Source organism: Eptesicus fuscus, chromosome 22 (genome assembly GCF_027574615.1).
Source record: "Eptesicus fuscus isolate TK198812 chromosome 22, DD_ASM_mEF_20220401, whole genome shotgun sequence".
NCBI classification, from domain to species: Eukaryota; Metazoa; Chordata; class Mammalia; order Chiroptera; family Vespertilionidae; genus Eptesicus; species Eptesicus fuscus.
In genome coordinates, this window is record NC_072494.1 from 2,778,025 (window position 1) to 2,802,661 (window position 24,637).

At 51.1% G+C, this 24,637-nt stretch overlaps 1 protein-coding gene across 3 annotated transcripts; it reads right to left on the minus strand.

Moving 5' to 3' along the window:
* Positions 1-1,542: 1,542 nt before the first annotated feature.
* Positions 1,543-24,502, minus strand: DBT (dihydrolipoamide branched chain transacylase E2). Of its 3 annotated transcripts, none has more exons than XM_054712143.1 (11): positions 24,325-24,502; positions 20,167-20,290; positions 16,810-16,885; positions 15,179-15,360; positions 13,002-13,123; positions 11,170-11,386; positions 10,344-10,510; positions 6,374-6,451; positions 4,939-5,130; positions 4,770-4,841; positions 1,543-3,180 (listed from the first exon to the last, which is right to left on the minus strand). In XM_054712143.1, the coding sequence occupies exons 1-11, from the start codon at positions 24,337-24,339 to the stop codon at positions 3,013-3,015; spliced, it is 1,413 nt and encodes a 470-aa protein (XP_054568118.1). In that variant the 5' UTR covers positions 24,340-24,502; the 3' UTR covers positions 1,543-3,012. The 3 variants fall into 3 exon arrangements, with proteins under 3 accessions (XP_054568118.1, XP_008145309.2, XP_028009771.2); XM_008147087.3 differs by lacking the exon at positions 24,325-24,502 and adding an exon at positions 21,571-21,638; XM_028153970.2 differs by lacking the exons at positions 6,374-6,451; positions 24,325-24,502 and adding an exon at positions 21,571-21,638.
* Positions 24,503-24,637: the final 135 nt, after the last annotated feature.

Below are 24,637 nucleotides of genomic sequence, written 5' to 3' on the forward strand. Positions count from 1 at the left end.
ATATTTTTTAAAAATGGGAATGCCTTGCATTTACATATCTGTGTTTCTAATATTCACCACCTTATTGGGGAACGAGTGCCGTAAATGACAGTGGTGGTTTGAAAAAAACCAGGCCCCTCCATGACAGTTCGTCCTGCGCTGTCCGAGCGGCACTGGAGCCGAGGGCCCTTCTAGTCCTGCGCCAGGAACACGGGGGCCAAGGCCGGTCACGTTGCAATCGCGAAGGGCCTGGTTCGCAGCCTTGTGAGGGTGGTGCCCAGCCCGGCCTCCTCCCGGTCCCGCTGGAACAGCTAATGTTCCCAACCGTCTGATTGACGTGCGGCCCTGCAGGCGGCTCTAACTGGGCCGCACCTGCCGTCCCTCACGGGCCTCTGCCCCTGCGGTTGGCACTCTGGCTGCATTTTTCCAGGAAATTAAATCGCTAGGTTTTTCCAGATGGGTGCACTCTTGTGACTCCCGTACACACTTTGCAGCCCTGATTTTTTTTTTAAAATATATTTTATTGATTTCTTACAGAGAGGAAGGGAGAGGGACAGAAAGCGAAACATCGATCAGCTGCCTCTTGCACACCCCCCACTGGGGATGTGCCCGCAACCAAGGTACATGCCCTTGACCGGAATCGAACCCGGGACCCTTCAGTCCGCAGCCTCACACTCTATCCACTGAGCCAAACCAGTTTCGGCCAGCCCTGATTTTTTTACGTACTTTTGAAATCACGTTTTCAGAACTACTACCCCGCTGAGGACTCCCCTCTCCATGGTTTTAGAACCGTGTACTCCGTATGTGGAGCGCATTCAGGACCTTCTTGCAGGAACCAGGGAAGCAGGGGCGGCGGCTCACAGGGTGACGGCGCTCTGGGAACGTGGGCGGTGGGGGGTAGGGGTGCTGCCTCCTCCGCAGGCTGAGATGAGGGGTGCCCTGCTTGGACTGCCCTGACCCCCCGGATCTAACTAACTCCTGCCAGTTTGCATGGCTCTGTGCTGCTGTCACGGCCGACCACAGCCGCCCCCTGCCGGCCTGGTGACATGCCTGGGCGCCGAGCAGCAGCTGGGGGAGGGCAGGCCTCTTAGAACAGCTCCTCGCGTCTGATGTTTCTGTGGCTCCGTCTGGACTCTCCGGCTCCCACGGCTCGGCTCGGCGTGGGCGAGCGGCCTGCCTTCTCCCCCCGGGGGCCACCAGCTCGGTCCCGGGGCCGCCTCGCCTCGGGATCGATCCGTCTCCGTTGCGTTCCGAGCTGGCGGACCTCCGGGCGTCGTGTTCCCTTAGGTGGCGGTGCGTCCGGTAACACGACGATGGGCGAACGAGAACATGAGCCACGTCAGGCTCGGCACCAGTTACTCCGCGCGAGCTGCCCCTCTGCCCTCAGACGCCAGCACCGAGGCCCCGCCGGCCTCTCCCCTTAATGTCGACCCCAGGGAACAGCCAAGCCTGCGGGCCAGCGCCCCCCGACGGTGCCCTGGCGGGCGCACAGCAGCCATGTGATACGGAATGTACATAAACACACACAACAGAATACTCTGCAGCCATTTGAACGTATGATAATGTAGACGTGTTTATTGACATCTAGTTACCCATAACATCATGTTAAATTTAAAAAATTATAAAATAGTATAGTATGACCTCATTTTTATAAAAAGAATTGCTATGTATATAGATACACGGATCAACATGTTCATAGTGGTAGGATTATGGAAGCTTTCTTTTCTTTGCAACTCTTCATTTCATCTGAATTTAAAATATAACAACATTCAGTTGATTCATTAATTTATTTTTCTTTATTACATATTGATTTTGAGAGAGAGGAAGGGGGAAAAGAGAGGGGGAAACATGGATCTGTTCCACTGCCTGATGCATTCACTGGCTGCCTCTTCCATGTGCCCTGACCGGGGACTGAACCCACAACCTTGGTGCCTGGGGACAGCGCTCCAACCACGCGAGCTGCCTGGCCGGGCCATCAGTTTCCCATTTAAACGTTACTTCCGTCGTTAACGTGTCCAATCAAGCACATGTCAAAACAAGTTTTTCTAACAGGTAACTTCACTTGAGGTTTTTAAACATCTGAAACAACTAAATTTCTGAATCAAATCAGAATGTCGTATTGTCTTCACCTTGATGCTATTTCTGATTAAAGTGGGCCTCTTCCCAAATGATATCTTCATTTCTATATGAAATTTGATATTTTATTTTAATGTCCATAATTACCCATTTGACTCCTCTCTCTCTCTTACTCTCTTTTTTTAAAATACTTTTTATTTCAGAGAGGAAGGGAGAGGGAGAGAGAGATAAAAACATCAATGAAGAGAGAGAATCATCAATCGGCTGCCTCCTGTATGCCCTACACTGGGATGGCAAACCGGGCATGTGTCCTGACTGGGATCGGAACCGTGACCTCCTGGTTCATAGGTCGACACTCAACCACTGAGCCACACCAGTCGGATGGCTCTCTTTTTTACTGGTTACAAAACTGTAACTGGGCATTAAGATCCACTTATAATCTCCCCCTTTAAAAGATACTAGTTTACATAAATAAGGCATTGACAATGACCTCTGCACAGTAACATACCCCTGGGTATCTTAGATCCGACGGATAATTGCACTTAGTTTACACAGCAATTGGCATTACTGTGGGGAAATGGAAGTACTTTTGTATACAGTCCTTTCCCACCTTAGTGTAATCAAAACGTTTCACTGAGTCAGTTTCAGAGAAAGAAAGGAATCGGGCAATACTGTCTATGGCTACCTGTCTTCTAGGGATACCAATTGTGTTGTGCATGGACACAGCGGCCTCAGCACCGTTAAGAACACACACCATGACCTATACAATGTGCCTGCAGCCGCGGAAGAGCCCGCCCGCCGCTCCTCGCTTTCAGGAGAGGGGATCAGAGCAGGGGGACGCGTGGTGCCTCAGAATCGAACCACCCAACACATCGGGCAGGACGCGACTGTCCGGGGGCGCGGCACGGCGAGGCTCGATTCTCTTCGGAAGCTCCGGCAGCTCCGGACGTGCCGGCTTCACTTCAGGTCCAGGAGCATGGACGCCGGGTTTTCCAAGTAGGACTTCCACAGGTTCGAGAAGCGCGACATGGTGGCGCCGTCGATGACCCTGTGATCGGCCGACCAGCTCACCTTCATGATCTGCGCCTTATACACGTCTCCTTTCTGGTCGAACCGAGGAAGGGCCTGCAAACGCAGGAGAGGGAGTCAGAGCAGGAGCTGAGCGGGAGCCGGGAGAGGCTGCACACGTCCCTCCTCGCGGGCAGGGAGCCCTCCCAAGGCCGTCCTGCCGGCCTCCCCTCGGAGGACGAGCCCCTGTCTCAGCTCTCCCCTCCCCCCCCGCAGCTGGTCCCGGCACTTCCATCTGCACCGTGAATGTCATCTCAGATTTCAGCTGCTGAACCCGCGTTTACTGAGCACCTGCTCCGTACCAGGCCCCGTCTAGACTTGGGGACGAAGCAGCGAACAGGACAGATAACCCTTCCCTCTGGGAGCGAGCATTTTAACGGGGAGAGAAAGGAAGAACCAGTAAAACACACAGCAGGGCAGATGTGAAAGCGCAGAGGAAACGCGGAGCAGTTGGCGGGGACAGCGCGCAGAGAGCAGAGGGGAGGGGCATCTTTTGGGGCAGGGTGGGCAGTGGGGCACCGCCACGTGGATGCCCACAGAGGCGGCGGAGGAGAGGGCGGAGGCCAGCAGGGGGGCAGGCGGTGAAGGTGGGAGAGGTCACGTACGGAGCCCGTTGTTCAGAGCCACCGTCAGTCTGTCTTTGGTAAAGGACCTATATTTCCCCCAAGTTCCCAGCTGACGGCTATTTAAAAGTGAATGACTTAAAAAAAAAAAGATATAAAAAAGCAGAAAGGTTCTTTTGAAATCCTAAAGATCAAAATTGAGGTTGATGTAGCGATAATGACACGCAATAATGGTGCCACAGAAACGGTGTCCAGGACCTTACAGTTTTACCTCGGGGGGTTTGGACCCTGAGTTAATAGGGATGCCCAGCCTTACCCCCCAAATTCTGATTCAGTTGGTATGGGGCGAGCTTGGACATTTAAAAAAAAAAGAAAAACCCACATGACTCTCACATGTAGCCAGGGTAACCACCCTTGCAACCCTTACTCCTTGGGATTCTGAAGCAAGGGCACTGTGGTAGGGCAGATGGCTTATCTGTGATTCTCCATAAAGACTCGCAGTGGGACCTGGGGGACCCACAGGGGCGGACCCCAGGTGGACCCACAGCGGGGGACCCACAGGGGCGGACCCATAGGGGAGGATCCGCAGGGGCGGACCCCAGGTGGACCCACAGCGGGGGACCCACAGGGGCGGACCCATAGGGGAGGATCCGCAGGGTTACAGTCAGATCACCACCCTCCCTAGAGGCGGCTGGAATCGCTGGTCGGGGCATCAGTAAGAAACAACGGCTCACCCAGCCGAGCATTGCACTCAACCCTGCAAAGTGAGGGGAAACCTCAGAAATGGTTACTCTTGCCCTAGTAGTTTGGCTCAGTGGATAGAGCATCCGCCTGTGGACTGAAGGGTCCCAGGTTCAATTCCTGCTCAGGGCACAGGCCTGGATTGTGGGCTCCATCCCCACTAGGGGGCGTGCAGGAGGCAGCCAGTCCATGACTCTCTCTCATCATCGATGTTTCCATCTCTCTCCCCCTCTTCCTTCCTCTCTGAAATCAATAATTAAAAAAAGAAAAAAAAGGTTCCTCTTGTTTGTGCTCACCCGCCCGACCCGCCTAAACGCTGCTCGGGTTATTTCACAAACGCACCTTAATTGACCCAAGAGCCCCGATGGCGACTTCGGGCGGCAGGATCACTGCTTTGGCGTAGGTACCGCCGATCTGAAAACCAACAGACAAGACGAGCGGACACGTTAGCGTGTGAGGAGCGAGCGGCCCGTGACGTGTTGTGAGTCGGTGGTCAGTGGGCGGCACTCACGGAGCCGATGTTGGAGAGGGTGAAGGTGCCCCCGGTGAGGTCGGCGGTGCTGAGCTGCCCCGCGGAGCCCAGCTTCTGCAGGCGGTTCAGCTCCGCCGCGACGTCCATCACGGAGCGCGCCTGGACGTTCTTCACGTTGGGGACGATGAGCCCCTGCTCGGTGTCCATGGCCACCCCGATGTTATGAGACGCCTAAACAACAACAACAACAATAACAATAATAATACAGTAGCCTTCTCACAGCCAGCAGGAGAGGACCACCTCCACTGCCCTGTAACAGCGGCCAAACATTTCTCACCAGAAGGGGGTGGCTTAACAGAAATGATTTTTAAAGCATTTCAAGACATTTTCTGAAAAAGAAACTTTTTTTGTCGGTAAGAATATACATTGTTAGTGGAGACGTAAGCTGACACAGGCTTTCCGGCGAACATTTAACAACAATACGTGCCAACAGCTATAACAACCTGTTACAGAGAGAAAGACAGAAGCTTGGAGACACACACAGGGATGTGAGTTCAGACTTTCGGCAAATCTGAGACACTGAAAACGACCACAATGTTTACAATAGGTCACTGGCTAAGAATATGAAAATAGAGTATTTACTGACAGGTAATGATGTCCATAATATACTAAATGCAAAAGAAAAAGAGTTTTTATAAAGTTCAAAAGTTAAATAAGCAATATTAAGCAGTATGTGTAATTCCACACATATATGTACATATATGTAATGTGTGTGTATATATATATATAAAATGTAAATATATAGATATATATTTAATATATGTAAAAGTAAAATCCTGGAAGGATGCACATCTCAACATACACAGTTGAGTTATCCTAGGATCATGGGATCAGAGATAAACATCATATTTCCTTGTCTGAATTGTTGTAACCAGCCTCTCCTCAATCAGGAAATGGTACTGGTCGCCTGGGAAGACTCTAGATACAACCCCTAAGAATATCCACGCTCACTTCCTGCTTGTACATTTCTAGTGAGACATACAGGTGAGAATGGCATCCCCAAGAGTTGTCTTAACCAACTCCAAACAGAAGAGTTCACTCAAACGGAATTCAAACTTTCCTTACTTCTCTCATTTAAATCATCCTTGTTTTAAAAATTGCAGAAATTCTGTTTTGAGAGAGGTTATTCTGAGGGAAGGGTTGATGGGATGGGTAGTATGACCCATTGCCTCATGTTGTATATTTCCATTATTTGAGCCAAAAACCAAAAGGGCTTAAAAATGCGTAGCTGAACCGTACCATTAACCAGCAAACCCGCCACCACCACCACCTGTTAGCCTCGGCTTCCTGCTTCCTCCCTGCCGGTGATTCTAGTCTAAAAGGGGTCACGTTTGCGGACCCCAGACGCCTCACTGACAAGCACACCTGCACCGCGTTCTGTGAGGCCAAGCACAGTCTCACACACACAGCCGACCTTGTAGGTGACCTTCTGGCAGCTCTCGTCCACCGAGGAGTTGAGGATGGGGAACTGCAGCAATCCCAGGGAAGCGGCCTGGCAACAGAGAGCGGGGTTAGCACGCGGAACTCAGGAAGGGGGTGTGTGTGTGGGGGGTGGGGGGTGTACTTGCTTATGCCACGTTCCACTGCAAGTCCACATCACCGGGCAGGTGACCAGGTGACTGCCCAGCAAGGGGAACAGGGTCACCTGTTGACTTAAGAATAAAAGAGAAAGCAGCCAAGTAGCTGGTAAACATCAAGATTTTCTCCTCCCCCCCAAAAAACTTTTAATTTAAAAAGACTTTTCAAAACAATTGCAGGGTGGGACAAAAGTAGGTTTGCAGTGGTCTGTATGGAGATAATACAATAATCAATCAATAATAAACAGTAGACCGTTTTGGGGTACTCACACTGCAAACCGGCTTTTGCCGCACCCTACACATGGGCTGGCCAGGCCCCAGAGAAAATGCCTCCGTTCTAGGGGCTGCCTCACCCTGGGAGTCCCCGTGGGGAGCAAACCCGTGGTCCCCAGGCAGGAAGCTGCGTCCCGGTGTGAAAGGGCAGAGCCTCATATCTCCCGGGCACGGACCTCTACAGGCTCCGTCCTGGGCCAGGGAAGGCAGAGCTGGTGGGAGTTACTTGGGGGCGGGTCCCCGACGGGTCACATTTACATCTTCCTGTCTGCCTGCTCCCTAATCTCTCTCCTTTTCTGTCCTCCTGACACCACCCCTCTCCTGCCTCCTGTCCCCACACGGTCTTTATGCCTGCTTTTCTGCCATCGGGACCCCCTCCGTGCTCACATATTGCACGTGGCTGCCATGCCTTGTGTTAAAGTTTAAAACAGGAAAACACAGGTGCTTAGGAGTGTCCTCAGAAAGAACTCCTTCGCCCTGGTCCTCCCAGTCCCACTGAGACTTGTAATATGCGTTGTGTGTTACTTTTGTCTGTGGGTCAGTGGTTTTGACAAAAAAAAAAATAAATAAATAAATCATGTTCTGAACTGGAGAGTTGAGGAAAGATTTATGAAGCACTTGATAACTGCAACCTTCATCTTTATGTAAAATTTGTCACTAAGGGTTCAAGTATCACACATAAGAACAGTGTTTTGAGTATAATCCAAATTCAGTAAAACAAACAAAAAACAAGGTGTGTCCAGGTATTAGAGGTCATTTTTGCCCCTGTACAATACTTTGTAATATTTCCCAATGTTCTGAAACGTATATAGGCAGGAAAAAATGTTATTTTAAAACAGATAAAGCGTACTGAAATTTATGCCCAAAGTAAAGATCAGGTACTTCATTCAGACTGGACACCGAGGAGAGAGGGAGCTGTGCCTCTTCGGGTGCTGACCGCGCTGAGCTGGCTAACTGTGAGCAGCAGCAGACCAGCAGCTCTCCGGCCCGGCTCCTGAAGAGCTCACACAGAGGCTGCCCAGAGGGAGCTGTCACCTGAGGGAACGACCGTCCACCACGAACCAGTGACAGACGGGAGGAGCCTAGCAAGGCCTGCTTGACCGAACTCCGCATTTACTTACCGATACCTGCTCATTGCTTTCCCATCACCACGGGAAGTGCCTCCCTGCCCTTCATGTCCGGCCACTCCCCCTCCTTTCGCCCTTAGCGCGAGGAGGCACGGAAGCCTGACCGGCCACCCTTGGGTCTCATATTCTGATGGAACCCTCCAACGTACGTATGTAATACCTTTGGTCATTTCCTCCTGCCAGTCTGCCTCATGTTAACGTGGTTATTAGTCCAGCCAGAGCTTAGAGGGGAGAAAATTATTGTTTCCTCCCGCACGATATTCATTCCCCAGCTCACTGCAGGCGTCTACCATACTGCATTCAATCAGTCTGGCTGAGGCCGCGCCAGCCCCTTCATGACTGGTCCCAAAGCCCGTCCACCCCATCCTAGTCCAGCTGTGAGGCGATGACCGCTGTCTGCTCCCCTCTTAAAGCACTCTCCTCCCTCGGTGTGCGAGGTTGAAGCAATGGCCCCCAATCTGTCCTGCCTCCCCTCGTCCACACGCATCGGCAGAGGTGCTCTTGCAGGCCGGTTCTAAGCTCATTCGTGGGACTTGGTCAGTGAGTTAAGAGCAAGCTCAGAGCAGAGCCCGGAGGAGTGCTATGTTCTGGTCCTCTCTCCTCCCCGGCAGCGCTGAGACCACGTGTAGCTAGGGTGCAGGGAGACAGTGAGACACAGGAAGAGCAATGAGTCATCTCTGCCAAGGCCATCCCACACCAGCAGCCTCTCTAGCCAGCCTACTGGCCATCGAAGACAGGAGCGAGCTCTGCACCGTCAGCTGACTGGGCCTGCTCACCTGCTGACTCATGAGAAAGAATAAACGGCTGTTGTTTCAAACCATTAAGTTGGGGGTGGTTTGTTCTGTGACAGTAGATAGACTTCGCCTCTAAGTGGCTCTTCCCTGTTTTCCTATCATCAGACCGGTGACCCCACTTACCCTCTTCCACTGTCTTGGCCAACTCAACGTCTACTTTCCCCTTAAACTTTGGTGTAAAACCCTGAGCCTTCTTTTCTCTCATTCACACACAATTCGGGTGATCTCATCCAACGTTTCAACTGCCGTGTTTCTACAGATGACACGCTATAGCTGTAATATAGTCCGGATCGCTCCTTCATTGACATTATCACATCTCATGTTTATAGAGCACCCACTTGCTTGGTAGGGTCGTTGCTAAAAAGATGGGGATAAAGGAACAGTTTCTGCTGAATGAGGCTCAGCACCCACTGAAAAGACTGAGTGAACACTTGCAATACACGGAGATACGTTCCACTGGGAAAGGAAGCGGACTGCACTCACATTGTAACAGCCACAGAGGGCTTACAGAGGCGGCTACCCCTGGGCAAAATCTGAGACTTAGGATGCAAGTATCTGACCAAGGTGGGAGGGCACACGGTGGTGGGTGGTCGCTCAGTCTGACTGGAACAGAGGGAGCGACTGAGAGCTGGGACCGGAGAGGGCAGCAGCACTCATGGTGGCATCTGTATGCCACACTCGGGCGTTTAGAGACCACCTTGCAGGCGATGAAGGGAGCCCTGGGAGGGAATCGGGGAATGACAGAAGAGTTTGATTTATGGAAGCTCAGTCTCGGTGCGGTGTGGGGAGCGGCTGGCGGGAAGCCACACTGCAGTCAGCGATAACCGTATGCATTTTGAGTAAAACAGACCAGAACTGGAAATTTAGGGTCTCGCTTCTCTGGGCCCCCATTTCCTTAAATGGGACGTGGGGGGTGTCAGGGTCATTCTGAGAATTAAGAGATCCCGTATGCAGCATGCTTGGTACGGGTCTGGCACATGTAACAACTTTGTAAGCGGTGGTTCATGTGAGCTAGACTGTGAGCTGCTCAAGGTTAGGGGATGTCTTATTCCATTTTATACTGGTCCAAGGCCTAGCACCAGAAATTATTCTCAGTGCTAGGCCTCAACGTAAGTTTGCTGAATAAATGGAAGCAAGCCCTGGCCCGTGTGACTCAGCTGGTTGAGCATCATCCCATGCGTCCAGAGGTTGGCGGTTCCATTCCCGGTGGGGGCACAGGCCCAGGTTGTGGGCTCGATCCCTGGTAGGGGGCATGCAGGAGGCAGCTGATCGATGGTCCTCTCCTCGGTGTTTCTCTCTCTCTCTCTCTCAAATCAATAAAAACACATTTTTTAAAAATGGAAGTAAATGTATGTCAGTGATACACAAGATCAATACCAAGTCTCCCTTTGTTTAATCAGCGCTTCGCTGGAGTGGGCCTTACGGACCAAAGGCTTCACCCACCGACAGGCCAGCCTCACCAGCTCCAAGAGGCAAGTGGGTAACAGGGCCCGTTCTTCCAGGTGATACGGTGAGAAGTAGTATTTTATTCAAACCCATCGTTAACACTTTGACTATTTGAAAAAGGCAGTTAAATGCCCACTCCACCCCTGCTGGCAGCGAAGGGACCTCACCTTTATGAAGAAGGGCATAAAGGAGAGTTTAATCCCACGCGCAGAAGCTACGGGCTTCAATTCTTCTCGCAGCTTCACCAGTTCGGTGAGGTCGACCTCGTCACAGTACCCAAAGTGCGGGATCTTCAGGGCTGCGGTCATGGTCTTGACCATTGCTTTCCGAAAGCCTGGAAAACAGTGTATTTTCAATTCTTAAATCCTTTAACCCGTCTCCTTTTAACCCAAAATAGAAGGTCAATGTTGTTTACTCTCAACTACATTCCTCCCCACGCCATTATGGAACTCGAAAGCCACGAGTTTCAGTGCTGAAGCCCTGAATGCCGCACAGCCCCAGTGCCAAGTTCAATGACACCACAGGTGGCCGCTTTCCAGGCTGTGTGTGCAGACAGCTCTATAGGCTGCCGGCCAGGACCCACCAGCGGCTCTCCTGCACTGTCCCTCTTCAGGAAGTTATCATCCCCCGTGTCCATAAACAACAAGTCAGACGTAGTTACTTTGAGAGCTAACAAAAAACAATGAATATTTAAGATACTTGGAGACTTCAAACAGAACAGTTATTCGTTTACACATACATATTCCAAGAAACTGGCTAACACGTTACTCTTCAGAAATTAACAGTCTAAATTGGGAAAACTGTTATTTCATCATTAAAAAGAAATTGTATGCTGACCTTGAGCTTTCCCTTCAGTAAGAATTACAAGCACCATGGCATTAAAAAAGTATAAATAAATAAAATTTAAAAAAAAATCAAAATACCCTATTAAATGCACGGAGGCAGCTTCTCCCCAATAAATTGCACTATCACCGGCAGTCTCGTTATTATTACCTGTTATGGGCTCTGTTCGGTCCTGGCCTGTGAATACCGGAGATTTTGTTATTGGGGTGGGAAGAGGTGTGTCTTTTGGTTTCGGTGGAGGTGGCATAATTTCGGCTTTGGGTGAAGGAGGTAATATCGCTCCTGTCTGCTTCTCCAAAAAGTTGAGAATATCTTCTTTGAGTATTCTGCCATCTTTTCCTGAGCCAACAACTTCACTCAGCTTAATCTAAAAAAGGATACACTTAATGTGAAAAATAAAACTACCTGAAAATAAATAAATCCACATTAAGGTCGCTAAGTGGAATTTAATGCATTGTTGGTTAATAAAAAAAAAAGTACCCTGCCCCATAAGTTAGTATAAGGAAGTACCATTTCCATGATCTTAACAGAGCGGGTAAGAACGGCTCCCTCCTACGTCACCCCGTTACTTGTGCACACACTGTGCATCTGCCCACATGGTAACCTGCGCTATCTACGTTGTAGGTAATCCACTCCTATTTAGGAAAACTTACATTTTTAAACAATCAACTCTTCTTAAATTTCTTGTATGATTCTTAATTGGTTTTTTCCATTTTTAGAAACTACAGAAAACAGAGGTCACCTGATGCTCTTAATGATCCAGTGTTCCATATGATTACTTCTATGTTCTGTTATGCTAAATGGTCTTCATCTTTGAATACATTTAATGGCGAATAAACTACCATGAAGGCTCTATGTACGCATTTCCCTGATTTGAACACGTGCTTTCAAATTTATGCTATAAAGTCCGTGAAGGAATGCGCCCTGGATTGTTCCCTGGGCTAGCTTCTGGAACAATGGCCGGATAACTGCTGAAGGGATGTGAACCCTCAATGACTCTTCTACTTCCAGAATGGACACATTTGTTCTTCCCACTGGAACTGAGCTACTTCTCTCAAAGACAAACAGACAAAGCACCTGCCCGTGGGCGCCCTGGGAAGAGCTCGGGCCCTGGAAGGAGGCAGATCCGAGTCCCAATCCCCAGTTCAGCTCCCTTCTCGATCGCAGGCAACTTCATCAACCCTGCCCTCCCCCATCTGCAAAATGGGGATAGTCCGCACCCACTCCGGGGCTACTGTGGGGGTCAGTGGGCAGCGTCTGGCTCAGGTCTCCCAGGACGAAAGCAGTCAGTGGAGCCCTGGAGACGGACTTCAGAATCCTGGCTCCACCACAGCCCTGTGACCTTGGGCCAGTGTCCCGACCTCCTCCTATCTTATCTCAGAGCTGTGAAGATTAAGTGCAACACCGGGTAAATTCTCACTGCCTGGCCGGGAGGGAGCCGCCTGCCCGGGAGGTGAGGCACCAAGGACCGGCTGATGAGAGGAATACCAGGCCAGCCTTCTTGACTCAGTTCTGGGGTTCTCCCCACCTGCCCGGGATCAGGGCACATCCTGGAGACCACATCCGTGCCTGGCCCATTGCCCGCCTCTTCCCTTCCCTATGCTCACGCCCAGTAAAGGTACTCACTCTTTCAATCAATCCATCAATCCTCACATGTCCCCAATCCTTGTCTCAATCTGCGCTCCTAGGGCACCTGACCTAAGACACGAGTATTTGCAAGAGCGGCATCAGTGGTGGCCCTGACTGTTACCAGCTCTAAGAAAGCGTAACGCCGTAAAAGCACACTCCTCCATCAGTGGAAGTGACGCGTTCACAGTGGTTCTCATTTCTCACGAGGACCTTTATGCAACGACCACTTTTTGGTAACAGACATTCCCGTTTTCCTCCATCCCAATGTGAGCCATCTCATCTGGACAGCTGGCTAACTTTTCAGAGGCAAGCACACACTCTGGGTCTCACATTCACACGTTAAGAAAACGTACGTTGTTTTCCATGGCCAGGCGGCGCACTGCCGGGGTGGCCAGCGTCTTCTGGCCTTTGATCTCCTGGTGAGTGTGTTCGTCATGGGACACGGCGGGCGTTTCCACCACATCCTCCTCGGAATCTGACAACAAGGTAAATGTTTCCTCTTCAGTTGAGAATATATAAGTAAACTCCACTTTATAGTCAAAAGGCGTAATAGTTGGGCTACTTCAGAAAGGAGAAACGAACAGGAGTGTGTGTGTGTGTGTGTGTGTGTGTGTGTGTGTGGCGGGGGGTACAGGTATCTGGTGTGGTTTCATGGCTCTGGTTACGTGGTATGTACTTCATTTCTGTTGAAAACACGTAGCCAGCTACCAGTTAAAAAAGGAGCGCTTCTTCCATACATTTTAAAACGTGTTATATTTTAAACACTTTCCTAGTAAACTTCTTTTATAAGTAGCATGAAATAAGGATCAGAGGGGAGGTAAATTACACGGAAGGATCATGTAAAATCTGTGACCAGCCTCAATGCTTCCCTGTGATGACACAGCATTTACAATGTTCCTGCTCTGAACAGGGCTTAGGATGCTGTGGAGACCTCCCTTCCGTGGCGTGGCGAGGGCTGGCTAGCTGCTCTCTAACTCTAGAGCAGCGGTCCAGTGGCCAACTGGTGTCCGCGAGGTCCTAAAGGTAGGCGACTAGTGCTTAGAGTACTGACCGAAGAAACCATCTAGGCTGTGAGCGTGGAGTTTTGTTACCAAAAAGAAAAGCTTCTGAAAGCATTTAACTGTCCATGTCGGATGCTGCGTGGCAGACTCTCTGTGGGAATTAGGGAACTGGAGACGAAACCTCAGCAAATCAGCAGGCAACTGCGTTTGCTTTGACATTCAATTCTAAGCAAATAAAGGCCCATTATGCTTCCTAAACACCATTTACTCTCCCCTAAGAGGCCTGCATTCCCCCCCTCCCCATCCCTATTAAGATGATACTTAAGCCTGAGTTCTAAGCCTCCTCTTGGAGTTACTTTCCTCTGCCTGACTCCCCTGTGCGCATGAGGTATACGGATTAATAAACTTGTTTTCCTCTTGCTGATCCGTCTTTTATTGCAGGGGTCTCAGTTAAGAGCTGAGGACGGATGGAAAATTACTAATTTTCTTTCTCGTCAAATGAGCTGGCATACACACCTACAGTTCAAGGCATAATTCTGGGAGAAATTGGGAGGATATACACTGAGGTGTTGAGTGGTGATTTCTGAGTAGGGGGAGAATGTCTTCATTTTCTTATTTTTGGCTTTCCGTATCTTATAACTTTCTCTAATCAGCGTCCTGCTTTGATACCAGAAATTAAATAAATGACCAAAGGCTTCAATAAGCTACCTCCCAGCTTTTGGAGGGAGCTGTCACGGTGCATAAAGACTCAGGACATCTGAGGTCTAAACTGGGCTCTGTCACTGCCGCTGGGTTGGGTTTAGTTTCTCCATCGGTTCCACAGGATTGCTCATGTGTAAGGATAAGAACCCGTCAGTGTGGAAGCTGACAGACTGCGAGCGGTCACACCAGCTGTGACCCTCCCGCACAGCCGGCAGGGCCTCCGTGACTCAGGCACCCGGAGGCCTGTCCGGACCCCAGCACTTCCTCCCGGCTGCGGGCGAGGGCTGCCTCCCAGCGCTGTTTCCTGGACGACAGAGCCCTGGGCTTGGGGAAGGCTGTGCGCCCACGGCAGCATCCCAGGGCCAGTTCCCCGGAGCGCTCTCATGTGGAATCCGTGTCAGGGCGTGCACTGCTGTGAGAGCCGCGGCCGCTGCTGCTTCGCAGCGCGGGCCCCTTCACTGTTCCCCCCACTTTTCCTCCCTCTCTCTCCTGTGTCTCCTCTCCCAGCCATCACCACGAGTGCCGTCTGGCTCCGTGTTCGCACACCGAGCCATCCATGTGCACACTACACCTGCTGGCAGTGACCGGTGTCCTGAATCTTCACTGCTGCTTCTGTCACCACTATGGTTTCCAGAAGCCTGGCCCCCAGGGCACTGTTACTGTCCATGCAGTTACCATGGCGACTGGTCAAAAGATAATCACACGTCACCCAGGACCCTTTCTGTTTCCCTGACTTCCTGGAAGTTATTAAAAATAGACATCCCTTTTGATTGGTACCCAAGGACAGCGGCGATCCATTTGGCAAACAGGGACCCGCGCTTCAGTACCTTTTAAAGCTTCCGTCTCTATGTCCACGAGCGGCTTCCCCACGTAGGCCGTGTCCTCGAGGTTGTAGTACAGTTTCCTAATGACGCCATCGTAGCGACTGGTGATCGTAACAGACGCTTTGTCGCTCTGAACCTCACAGATGCTGTCGAACTGAGACACGGTGTCCCCTTCCTTCACGAACCTGCAGGAAACAGGTGTCAGACCTGCCGCATGACCAAGGACGACTAGCCTGCACCGCCGCCGCCACGCCGAGTTAGGGCCTATCCACCCAGGCGAGCAGTTAGTCCCAGAGGTGCACCAAAGAAAGTTCCAGAAAAGACCATCATGGTTTCCAGAACCTCTTTGGTGTTATTTCCAATACCAACTTTAAAAAAACCATTCACAGATCTGTAATCTGAAAATTTAATTAAACTTTCAGGTTTTCTGCTCCACCCACTCCTTGGAAAAAGTTCTTAAAAAGTGTTTTAAATGTGTGTGTGTTTTCCCCTTTCATTGTTTTATTTTAGCCTGTATCAAACTTTAAGGGGTGCCTCTTGTTTCTTTTCTTTTTTTTTTTTTAAAATGTATTTTATTGATTTTTTACAGAGAGGAAGAGAGAGGGATAGAGAGTCAGAAACATCGATCAGCTGCCTCCTGCACACCCCCTACTGGGGATGTGCCCGCAACCAAGGTACATGCCCTTGACCGGAATCGAACCTGGGACCTTTCAGTCCGCAGGCCGACGCTCTATCCACTGAGCCAAACCGGTTTCGGCTTATTTCTAGAATTAGATAGAAAAATTGATGTCCCCAGCACACATCCTTTGTAATCTCATGAATTTTGGCTTGAGTTCTCTTCTAATTATGTTTGCCTGTCCTTGTATATCGGTCCCTTTATCCCACAACCATTCTAAGTGCCCTTTACCAAACAGAACAGGAAGACCAACCTCAAATACTACATGAGATTCTGAGTCTAATACCATTCTTCTTTTTAATTTTTAATTTATTATTATTTTTCTTTATTGATTGATTAAGGTATTACATGTGTCCTCATCTCCCCATGGCCCCCCCACACCCCTGCTCAGGCCCTCACCCCCGCCCCCGTGTCTGTGTCCATTGGTTATGCTGATATCTAATACCACTCTTGACGTATCTAGCACATTCCTGACGTTTTACATTAATTCCTCATTAACAACACTATTGTTCGGTCATTCTCATGCCTTGTCTTCCTGTCCTAACCAGTTCTCGTTCACATAACACACCACCCGTGACAGGGACATGAGGTGTGAGAGCGGCTCTGGGGGTTCCCCCCCAGACAGAGGCAGGGCCTCTGGGATTCCGCGCCTCCAGAAAGGCAGCAAGTCCGGACACACGTCACCCCTTAGCATCGACTGAATCTTCTGCTAGCTGAAATGGGGGGTGGGCTGTGAACGTCTTTAAAAGAGGAGGAAAAGATGCTAAGACACTGCCCAGAAGAAGACGCAGTGGTGTGTGAACTGGCTCGGCAGCACGCTGACCCCATCAGCTAGTTCCACCCACGGCTTTGAAAAAGGCCCGGATGTGAGAGCAAGTGTCTCCATCTAAATAGAGACCTGCTTATGGTCACTCCGATTATCTTAAGACTGACGTCCACCTTTTTCACAGTAACTTACCATTCTTTGACAGTTACTTCTCTGATGCCTTCTCCGATGTCTGAGAGTTTGAATTGAACAATCTGTCCCTGTTGACCTTCAAAGACAAATGAGACATAATCTCCTTAAATATGTCACGTGTTGTTAAGAGATGCTTTTACACCTAAAATCAGAAAATATTCTCCAGCGGAGGCAGAAATTATTTCATTTTACGGATAAAAATTTCACAATTTTAACAGCATGATCATCACTCATAGCCAGCAAAGATTTAAATGAGTTAATCGAGGACACCCACCCACCGCCACTGCCACGGAACTCCCGTTTTCCCGCTTCCAAAACAGTGTTGTGACAGGGGATGGAGGGCCTGACAAAGGGCAGCTGGCACCATTACAGTAAACAGACTGTAACACACGACGTGTACTGAGGGAGACCCCACCGCACCCCCCTGCTTCATGTTGTGAAACTGTAATAACCACCAACAGCCTGCTTCAACATCACTCTGACCTGGTATTTTGGCTTCATACTCTCTTAGTGGCTAAAGGTCAGGCAGACCCCTACATGGAAAACTCGATGGGACATTCTTATTTGCCCAAACTAGGTTCTGCCAACTTATCATTAAATTTGAGTCTTTTCCTTCCACTTTCCACGTTTTACCCCTTTTCAAAGATCTACCCCCTTTTTATAACACTTGGATGCCAATGAAACTTTATGGTAATTATTCCCAAGGAAGTCAGTATTTTTGGTTAGCAAATGGCTCCGAACTGATTTAAGAATACGCCTCTATTTTTAGACGGCTAATAGCTACAACTGCTTATAAAACACACGCACAAGCTGAGGAAGGAGCACATTTTCCTTCAATAAACAGGAGGGGGTGAGTTAGCAGTAAAGCAATGTGTCTTTGATGTGGGGGGCTCAGGAGCCTCGGGTCCACTCCAGGAAGCGGGTCCTCGCACAGCCTGCTGCTCATTTAAACTGGAACCTTCCGGAAAACAGTCTGGTACTAAGTATCAAAAGTCTTAAAAAATGCCCACAACTTTGAGCCAGAAACTAGTTTGAAGCCTTTTTTGCCCGAGGACATAGAGGCACACCCAGGCTAGTGCTCAAGAACAGTTACCATGGAGACCGGGACCCAACCTGAGTGACTAAAACGAGAGTAAACGCACGATGACACCTCTGTGCAAAGCCAGGCTATGCAAGGAACATAAGGAGCCGACGGCATGTGCAAGAGCATGGAAACGTGACGACATGGTTAGGAACGGCCGACAGTTCTACGCAGCTGAGGCCAGGTCATGTGGCGAGAAATCAGCCGAGACTTTAAAAGGGTTTGTGCGCCAGGCGGAGGTGAGGTGTGAAATGTACCCTTCAGGCGGTCAGGGGCCAGTGCTGGTTAGTCTAGTCACCATTCCTACACTCTATGCTGGCCTGCGACTTGCTTTCACCAATAGGGTATAGCAGAAGTGCAAGTGTGTAAGTTATTTTTTAAAAAAATATATTTCTTTTATTGATTTCAGAGAGGAAGAGAGAGGGGGAGAGAGATAGAAACATCAATGATGAGAGAGAATCATGGGCCGGCTGCCTCCTGCACGCCCCCTACTGGGGATGGAGCCCAAAACCTGGGCCTGTGCCCTGACCAGGAATCAAACCGTGACCTCCTGTTCAAAGCTCAACCATTGAGCCACACCGGCCAGGCGCAAGTGTGTCAATTCTGGAGCCTCGGCCTCAGAGGACCTCCACCTCACAGCTTCTCCCTGTCCCTCTGGGAACGCTGCCTGGAGACCCCCCTGCAAGGCAGCTGACCTAACTTGGCGGAGGGTTAGAGGCCAGGTGGTGGAGCAATGCGCTGTCCCAGCTGAAAACCAACACTGATCGTTAGATGTGTGAGGGAGAGCGTCCTGGACCCTCCAGCCCAGATGATGCTCTAGCCAAACACAGTCACATCAGAGAGGGGCCGACGCCCAGAGTCCTGACAGCTAACGAAGCACAGTCGCGTCAAGCCGCTCTGAGGAGGGCTGCTGTTCAGCAGTGATTTGCTGCCAGGGAGTCCCCGTGGCCATTTCAGGTCTGTAGCTTCAGGTCTACCATTTTAGGAGACAATTCTCTCTGGCAGGAGTGTGGCGGAGAGAGGCGGGGAAGGGGCGGCAGAGAAGGCAGTTAGGGGGCTACTGCAGGTTAAGAAGCTGAATAGATTTATACATTTTGAAGCTGCCTGAAAAGGAGAAGACAGGTTTAGAAACACATACGCTGTAACATGAATGGATCATGGTCATCAGTTTGAGGTGAGAAAGGAATCAGGCTCCAGGCTTCCAGCTTAGCTACTAAAGAAGAGGACGCATGCCACGCACCCAGAGCGGTGCCTGGGCACACAGCAGGTGCTCAGTAAATATGTGGAATGAGCTGATTCTCACACCAATACAAAGGGTCAGATACTATGATTACTCCCCTTTTCCAGGTGAAATTAAGTCACTCGCTTGAAGTTACACAGCCAGCAACTGGTAGGCCACGAACCAGGAGCTCATAACTGCCTGCACACGGGAGCTTCAATGGCCTCCATTTTCTCTCACCAAAGGCTGACTTTTGAAAATAAAAATCTTAAAAAAAAAAAAAATGGTGAAAGTACGTTTACATATCTTAGGGTGCTGTGGAAGACGGCGTGTCGGGGGCACGGAAGGACTGATTGGCCTCAGGTGGGTCTGCCTGGAACCCCCCTACTTGTCACTGCCAGCCCAGACCCAGGTGCCCATATCTGGCCAAAGGGTAATGATACAACAGAAGGCCAGGGTTCCTTACCAGGTTTCTAAAGAGAACATCAGAAAAGAGAGTTTTAGTGTCCTTGCAAATCTAACACTTAAAGCCTCGAGTTCTTCAGAGAGGGTAGAAAACGGGGTGTGGTGTGTGTGTGTGTGTGTGTAATTAAATGGTAAAAGCAGGGAACCTTGTATGTAGGGGCTCCTCCGGCTGGTTTCATCCCACCATCCACTAGGACAGATGAAGTCCTCCTCCAACAACCAACACGGGCACAAACTATCCTATCCAGCGATCAAGTCACATTTACCTGGACTGAGAGTCTATCCACGCTGGTTATTGCACGCAGATGAGCCAGGTGATAAAGAACAGATGGCCCAAGACAACCCATTCCCAACTCCATGAAGACACACGTATCAAGGGAGAGTGTGTGAAAGGGGAGTGGGGTAGAGGTAGGGTGCAAAGATAATAATAAAAAAAAAGGATAAATGTGGGGAGAGCAAGGAGGGCCAGGCTAGGAATAAAAGGTCCACTTTAAAAAAACACACAAAACTTTGCTAAGTCTACAATCACTTAAAATAAAGTGCTGAGTAAGATACAAACGCCATCTCACGCGGCGATGTTGGTCACACTCACCAGCGGTTGTTTTCAGCTGTCGGTGCGGATGGCTCGACTGGAAGGACGGGCAGCCGAAGAAACACACATATTTGGGTTTCGGCGCATGAACAACACTCCGTGTTTGACAGTAGCGAACACAAACCTGGCGATGAGAAGACCAAAAGGAAAAGCTCTGATACGTGATCTCCATGGCTTACCTCTCTAAGCACAAACGGAATGTCACGTCCATTCTAACAGTGGAACGACGGTTATCGCTGCATAAACGACATGAAATGATCTAGGCCCAAACCAGAATGCCGGACATCAAGCGGCAGGGAGAAGAAGATCGGGGCGCCGGTGCCGGGGAAGCCGAGGAGGGGGACGCTCTCAGGGGAGCGAGGCCGGGACCTCGTCAGGTGCTGCTGGGGACGGCTGGCTTCTCCTCCCCGTTACCTGCTACTTCTCTTTCCCAAACCTCAGGTGAGGCAATGTTCTCTGGGAACTCGGGTACGAACGCCGGGACCCTCCCTAGGTGTTCCTGTAGCTGTGCACAGCATGTCTTAGGCTGTGCTGTGCGGCTTGTCTAAGGCCTAGCTCTGTCTCTCTGTCTGTCTGTCCTCCACCACAGGCTGTCATTAACCTCTGTGCGGGCAGGGATGGTGTCGGTCTTACTCATATTTGCATCCTGGGTGCCTAGCACAAGACCTCCTCAAAGGCTTTGTAAGATTAGGGGTCGGCCGCTGCAGAAAGCCCTGGGGCAGAGGGGACCCTGGAGGTAGGAACGCTATACAAATCAGATGAAACTCTATGAGGACGGGACGTTCACTGCCTTGTGTCATTGCCTTGTGCTGAAAGTCGTGGGAAAGTGGGGAACCGCAGGGGTGACGGTGGTGGGTCGGTGGGTCGTAGTTGCATGGACACAAAGGTTGGGGAGACACTGGTGCAGACCTGGGGGGCAAGGACACGCCCCAGGGGTGAGGCTGGAGCAGGCGTCTCTGCGGCTCCGGGGCAAGGACCGTGCCGTTACGCTTTGCTCCAAGTGCCTCTTCCTAGACTGTCAGTCCCCTGAGAGCGGGGGTCGTAGGGTCGCGCCTGGCACCCAGTGGGTGCTCCCGAGATGCTCAATGACTGCCTCCCCAGCGCCTGTCACCCCGCCCGGCACCCAGATGCTGCTCAGTGACAGGCCAGCTGGGCCTCGGGGCATGGAGGGAGCGGGAGGGCCGCCGCGTCCCGCCAGGTACGCGCCCAGGTGAGGGGAGGGAGCGGGTCTCCGGGCCCGTCGGCTCCCACCTTCGGTGCCCTTCGCTCGGCGTGGGTCCCCCCACCTCTCCATCACGCGTGCCCGGTACGCGTGGCCCCCGGAGGACACACGAACACCCCTCCCCGGCAGGACCGCGGACACGGCACTCCTCCCCGACCGCAGCCCGGCCCCGACCCGCTCACCAGCCGCCCGGCTCTCTGGCTCCAGGTCCGCAGCACGCGCACTGCGGCCATCTTACTCCGGAAACTCCAGCGGCGCCGCGGTGGGGGGCGTGGCCTCTGCCCGGCCACCTATTAGGATCCGGGAAACGCACCTCCCCCTGAGCGACCAATGAGGGCGAAGGAGCGGCCCACCGGACAGCCAATCAGGGAGAGGGGCGGGGCCGGAGCCACACCCACTGCGGGGGCGGGGCGGGAGGGAGAGGCCAGGAGGCAAAAAGCTGGGAGATGGGGAACCAGTGGGAGGAGGGCCGCCCAGGTTTCGTTCCGGGGACGACGTCGGACGTGAGCACCGACGGTCATCTCTGTAGTCCGTGCAGGGGGTGCGGGGGGAGGACAGTGTCAAGGGAACCCAAAGGAAAGGCACTTCCCTGGAGAAAGGGCTGTGACTCAGACCTGAGGATGGGCAGGAAAATACCGCCCCCCACCCCCACCCCCACCCCCGTCTTCAGCCGGGATTGCAACCGCCTCGAGTCCTCGGTGCCAGGCTCCGACCCACGGATCTGGAGTCACGAGCCTGTACTGAACTAGATCCCGACGACCGGCAGGTCTCACTCCCCGCGAGCATTCCTGACCATGTGAACCGGCTGTTCAATGTTTTTTTCATAGAAGGTGAACAAGGTTACCCTGAGGTCCAAAATAAGCACGTTATGAACACGTTCTTTCCTTCTCAGCACAGGAAATGTGTGCCACAGGCATGTGAACCTGCTTCATTTGCCTCTTGGAGAAATGTCAAATTTAGAACCAGGAAGGATAAGATCGGAGCTTGCACAGTCAAGTTTCCAGGATGACATGGGTCTGTTTTTGCCTCTTACCGGGAACGAAAATCTGCACAGATGTCTAAAGAAATACACACACAGAAAACTGGAACAAAGAGAACATTATAAGTCCTCAATTTTGAAGGTTAGTGGCTGTGAAACAAAATCTCAGGCATTACACAAATTAAATGTCTAATATTATCTAATCTCACCCTTCTTTTTTTGCCTTATTTACCTTTCAGTGTATTTCCTTCTCTCTCTCTCTCTCTTTCACACACACACACACGCATGCACACACACGGACTACTGTGCTACTGTGAGCAATAAATCAAAGTCATTACCTGTAAAAGAAAATCTAACAAAACACTTTATAAAGTGTTAATATATTTGATAATACTACATGCAAGTGTTTACATAAAAACACTTCGAAGTGAATTATTTTTCCCCCTAAGGTCCCTATACCACCTCTTCCTCTAATGTCCCTTTATCTCTACCTTCTCCCAAGAAAGTATCTAGTTTATTTCCTTTCTTTTATCCTCTTTTACCTCAATGGCTTCCAAATTCAGTATTATGTTTTCTTACCTTTCTTTCCAAAAGCAAGAGACATGCCACCTACTCACTGGTCAATCCTTTCCCTCAAAAGAGACAAAGAATTAATTTCTTCTCTCTTTTTAAAAAACTAATAAATATGACTACGTCCCAGCAATTCCTCTCCTAGGTGTCTACCCAAGAGAGAGGAAAACATATGTCTATACAAAGGCTAGGACAACAACGATTGCCACAACATTGTTCATAATAGCCACAAACTAGCAACACCCCAAATTTCCTTCAACAAGTGAATGGATAAACAAAATGTGGCACATCCATATCATGGGATAGTATTCATCCCTAACAATGACGGAAGTACTGACTCATGCTTTAACCTGTATGAACATCACATTTTTCAAAATATATATATTTTTTATTTTAGGGAGAGGGAGAGAGAAATGTGGATACATGTGAGAAACATCGATTGGCTGTCCGCTGTGCGCCCCCTCCTGGGGATCCAGCCGCTGCAACCTGGGCCTGCGCCCCGACAGGAACGGAACTGGCACCGGCCACCTGCTGGGGACCTTTGGGTGCCTGGGAACTCCACACGATGAACACTCTCGATCCCCCTCCCGGGGCCTGTGCCAGGGACCCTCTAGGGCAGTGGTTTCAGCTGCACTGTTCATAGCAACGGGGGGTCATACTAACATGCAGGTTCCAATGCAACCGACCAGGGCAGGCCCCCGGGAGTCCGCATTTCTAACAAGCGCTGGGTGACACAGGTGCCATCCGTTAGCCAATGCCATGTGACTCATAAGGTCAGAATGCCGAAACCGGTGTGGCTCAGTGGATGGAGCGTCGGCCTGCGGACTGAAGGGTCCCAGGTTCGATTCCGGTCAAGGGCATGTCCCTGGGTTGCGGGCACAGCCCCAGTGGGGGGTGTGCAGGAGGCAGCTGATGAGGCAGCTGATCGATGTTTCTAGCTCTCTATTCCTCTCCCTTCCTCTCTGTAAAAAAAAATCAATAAAATGTTTAAAAAAAAATAAGGTAAGAATGTATCCCTGAAAGTGGGCTTGTTGAGACATGGGTTCTATTATATATATCTTATTTAAAAACATACTTTTATTGATTTCAGAGAGGAAAGGGAGAGGGAGAGATAGAAACACCCATGATGAGAGAGAATGATTGATCAGCTGCCTCCTGCACGCCCCCTACTGGGGATCAGGCCCACAACCTGGGCCTGGGCCCTTGACCCATGGACCCTGGGATCGAACCCAGGACCCTTCAGTCCACAGGCCGACGCTCAACCGCGGAGCCACACCGGCTGGGGCTCTACCTTTCCTTTTAACCACGATCACGAAGAGCCGCCGGACTGTTTTCAAAAGTGGCCGCAGCCGTGTGCGGGAGGAAAAGAAAGAATAATCCCCGATACCCGGGGCACACGCATTCCAAGGGACAGGCTGCGGACGAGGCCCCGGGACCGGGAGGGGGAGGTCGGGGCGCGCAGGGCCCGGCCGGGGCTCCATCCTCAGCCCAAGAGGCTTCCGCTCCGGGCGCGGCGGGCGGCACCGCAGTTCGCACGGGCCCGCGGGCAGCCGGAGGGGGCGGTCCGGGGGAGCGGGGGGGGGGGGGGGGGAGGAAGGCTTCCGCACCGTCTCGAGGACGCACTTCCTCGGCGCTGGGGGACCCGCCCGGCCGCCGCCCCGATTTGCTGGGATCCGGTTCGTGCCGCCCCCGGGAGCACC